The sequence below is a fragment of the Glycine max genome, chromosome 3 (assembly GCF_000004515.6).
Source record: "Glycine max cultivar Williams 82 chromosome 3, Glycine_max_v4.0, whole genome shotgun sequence".
NCBI classification, from domain to species: Eukaryota; Viridiplantae; Streptophyta; class Magnoliopsida; order Fabales; family Fabaceae; genus Glycine; species Glycine max.
The window spans coordinates 9,721,800-9,725,338 of NC_016090.4; the positions used below are offsets into that span (position 1 = coordinate 9,721,800).

The following is a 3,539-nucleotide window of genomic DNA, read 5'->3' on the forward strand; positions in this document are numbered from 1 at the left end:
CTGAAATAGATGCAGAAGAAGTAAGAAGGTCCGATAGAAGAAAAAAACTTCCAACATATTTAAAAAAAATTAATTATATTTTCCCCTTGTAATTTATTAATCAGAATCCTCAAGCCACAACATTCATCTTTACTTTAGTAACAGGACCCTAAATTATTGAACTTTGACTGCAGAGCCGCTATGTAGCACGAATACCTTTGGTAGTTTGGTACAGTTGACGCATGAATGTATGCTTTCAAGGGAAACGAATTCTCTCTATTTTCTTTTTTGTTCATTTCTTTTATTTTTATGTTTTTAGAAAAATAAATCAAAAGATGCATACTTTATGAGAATTCAAGATGAAGTAACACTAATTTTCTCAGAAAAATTCTATTCTTCTGAGAGATGTTATGAATAAATCTTCTAAGATGCCTTTTTAAAAATCACTATCACTATGGTATGACATACAGCAAAAGCGCTATCTATTGCCCATGAAACTCCTAGTACTATACAGATTAACAGAAGTGGCCAAAACTGAAATTCAGCTAAAGTACTATACAGACGATATTTCCGATGCTTTGGAATCCAGTTCTTCTTGAGGATTATTAAGAAATTCAGCTAAAGTTGGCACTTCAAAGTCAAACCTGGGGTTCCTCATTTGGCTAGGCAAGTTGATCTTCCTCTGTTATTTTCTGAAGTTCTACATTCTCCCAATCTTCGAGAACAACTATTCTATTCTTAGTTTCCCAAGTGTGGATCAATCGATCCAACCCTGGCTGCCAAATAATATCCCCCCCTTCTCCTTTCAGTATGAACTTATACTGGAATGTTTGTCCAGCAGGCATATCCTGATTACACAAAGGAAGCATATACAACATTTATAAAAGTTTTTGATCCAACAATATTTTCAAATTCTGAACAGATTTTACTCACCAGCTCCACAGCCCATACATGTCCTTCAGACCATGTCATGGGTAATGCCTCTAAAGGGTCCCATGAACCAAGCACAGGACCACCTCCAACTATAAGAAACTGTTCACCAAAATTACAAGTCTTTTGTAACTGGAATGATACACGAACAAACTTTGATTCATCTGCACAACAAATTACAATGTTGGGATTTTGAGTTCCACGGCATATATATGTAGTAGGAAAAATACAAAAGGTCATTAGAACCCACTTGTTTGTTCACTCTGTTGAGCCTGAGGCTCCACAGTTTCCAAGTCCACCTGCAACATTTTATTCGGGCCAAGAGACTGTCTCATCAAACATGCCAAAATCTTGTACGTTCTCAATTTATTTAATGTAAATACAACAACTAGACAACCATTTCTTAACGAATTTCCCCACATAACAGAAAAGCCAATTAGTTTGGGAACAAAACATGGATTTAGATCTTTAAATACTTTTAGTGTTGTTCTGCAATCAGAATTTGACTCTTTTAGTGTTGTTCTCCAATCAGAATTGGAGTTTTAATTAGGTAATCTATGCTAATTCTTAATGCAAAATTTATAACACGAATTATTGAGGTGAAACTCCAACTCCAATTGAAAACCAGTACTAAAAGTATTAAGAAATTGCATCTAAGTTTTGTCTTTCATTTGGCTCATATCCTCTTGAATTATACAAAATCATTGAAATAAATTCTCAAGACAGTAAAGAGGCTCCACCAGTAACACCAAAGCAACAGAGAAAACTTCAAACCCGAAATATGCTGGAAAGAATCGTACCAAGCTATAAAAAACAAAGTAAATTGTTGAAGTCGCCAAACATTTCAAGAAATAACCATTCCCATAAAAGGGAAACAAAAAAAGAAAGTGAAAATGGAATCAGAACCAAGAAGTCTAGCATAGCAGTAATACGAAATGTTTCGTAACAAGTTTTGGATCTACGCATACTCATACAAAAGGGAGAATATTTAGCGTATAAAAAGAAACCAAAAGGTGAGAAGAAACTGGGCAAGCTACTAGGAAACACGAAATTTCAGAAAAAGGAAAGAAGAAAAAAAACAAGAAAAGAAAAAGAAGCATATTTTGAGAACCCAACAAGAATCACCCCCACTTGAAAGCAATCATGTTCCTAACATGCAAACAAGAAACACCCCAAGAAGACCAAGAACAAACAAAAGAATTATGATAGTTCCAACAAAGAAAAACAAAAATGTGAAACTAAGCATAGAAAAAAAAAGAAGCAAACCTGGTCCTTTGGTGGCACTGCATGAACAGGGTAAAGATCATTGTTTCGAACCAGTTTCAGGAGCAATAAATTCCATCCCTTTTTCTCACTTTTGGAACGAAGGGTGAAGCAGAATTCGGGTCTATCAGAAACACAAAGGGGAACTCTGGGAGAGAAGGGTCCTAGAGTCTCGACCATGGCCTTAGAACAAGAGCTTGTGAGGGCTTTCATCATTGGTGAAGTTTGTTGTGCCACACAACAATGAGTTTCTGGGGTGAGAGTGAGACACTGGTTTGGTTTTTAGTTCCTTTCTTCGATCGCTTTAGTAGTTGAGAATCTTGAATCTATCTGGTGCTGACGGTGAGGGTCGTTTTATATAGTGGTGGGGTTTACGCAGTTTGTTTATCCACGTGTATGTGTCATGTGGACAGGAGGTGGCATCACTGGAATTGGTTCACGGTTTTTTAAGTGAAATACTATTGCTATATTTTTTATTTTTCTAAATATTTTAACATTTTAGTTTTATAAAAATTTAAACTTCTATTTTATATTTTAATAAAAGAGAAAATAGATTATGTATTAAAAATATAGAATATTTTTACACTGTCATTCAATTACATTTTATAAATAATTATATTTCATAATTTTTTTAACTTTTAGAATAAATATTTTAGAAGTGATATATATTTGATTTTTTTTATTCAATTACACTGTCATTCAATTACATTTTAACGGTTGAAATGTATGCATAGGTGAATCATTTTTTCCTTAGATTCAACAATAGTTTAGTGTTTATTTTGTTGCGTAAATGACATCAAATATATATACTGGACTGACATATATAACGCTTGCTAATCCTGCATTTATTCTGAACAAATTGAACATTTATTGATTAAAAAAATTAATCATTTTCCCAATACCCCTCAAGGCTCAAGTTTCTCCACAACTTTTTCTTCGACATTAACCTTATAACGGTAATGTTTAACACAGAACAAGATATATACGAGATTAATCAAAGCTAACCTAGCCATGAGGAAGCAATAGTAGTCCAATCTTCCAGCATTGATGTCATCATTCAACCAATCAATTCCACCATGCTTCCGAGTCAGTTGGTGCACAACATTAACCAACAAGGTTCCAACATAAATTGAAAATGCCACCACAAGATATTGCAAAGAGTTTCCTATGCTTTTCATTTTATCTAGTGACTCAGTGCTGTAGAACTGAATGTGTCCAACAACTGTAAACATCTCACATTGCACTCATGAGTGCACCATGTGAAATAGCCACACCCCTTCTTTGTCACTCCACCAAGCCAACACTTACCATTGTGAGAATTGAACACACATCACCAATAGTGATTAAGGAACAAGCCTATGGTGATT

At 34.5% G+C, this 3,539-nt stretch overlaps 1 protein-coding gene across 1 annotated transcript; it reads right to left on the reverse strand.

The window, feature by feature from the left end:
- Window positions 1–387: 387 nt before the first annotated feature.
- LOC121174668 (uncharacterized) lies at window positions 388–2,649 on the reverse strand. The gene is made up of 4 exons (XM_041014411.1): window positions 2,176–2,649; window positions 1,160–1,208; window positions 913–1,073; window positions 388–827 (listed from the first exon to the last, which is right to left on the reverse strand). Exons 1-4 carry the CDS (start codon window positions 2,386–2,388, stop codon window positions 642–644), a joined length of 609 nt encoding a protein of 202 aa, XP_040870345.1. The 5' UTR covers window positions 2,389–2,649; the 3' UTR covers window positions 388–641.
- Window positions 2,650–3,539: the final 890 nt, after the last annotated feature.

Excerpts from the sequence above, each read along its gene's own strand:
- LOC121174668 (XM_041014411.1), bottom strand. The coding sequence starts at position 2,388 with ATGATGAAAGCCCTCACAAGCTCTTGTTCTAAGGCCATGGTCGAGACT. Across the intron at positions 1,209-2,175 it reads CAGTGCCACCAAAGGACCAG|GTGGACTTGGAAACTGTGGA; the intron begins GTTTGCTTCTTT and ends AAAATGTTGCAG. Across the intron at positions 828-912 it reads ATGTATGGGCTGTGGAGCTG|GATATGCCTGCTGGACAAAC; the intron begins GTGAGTAAAATC and ends TTGTGTAATCAG.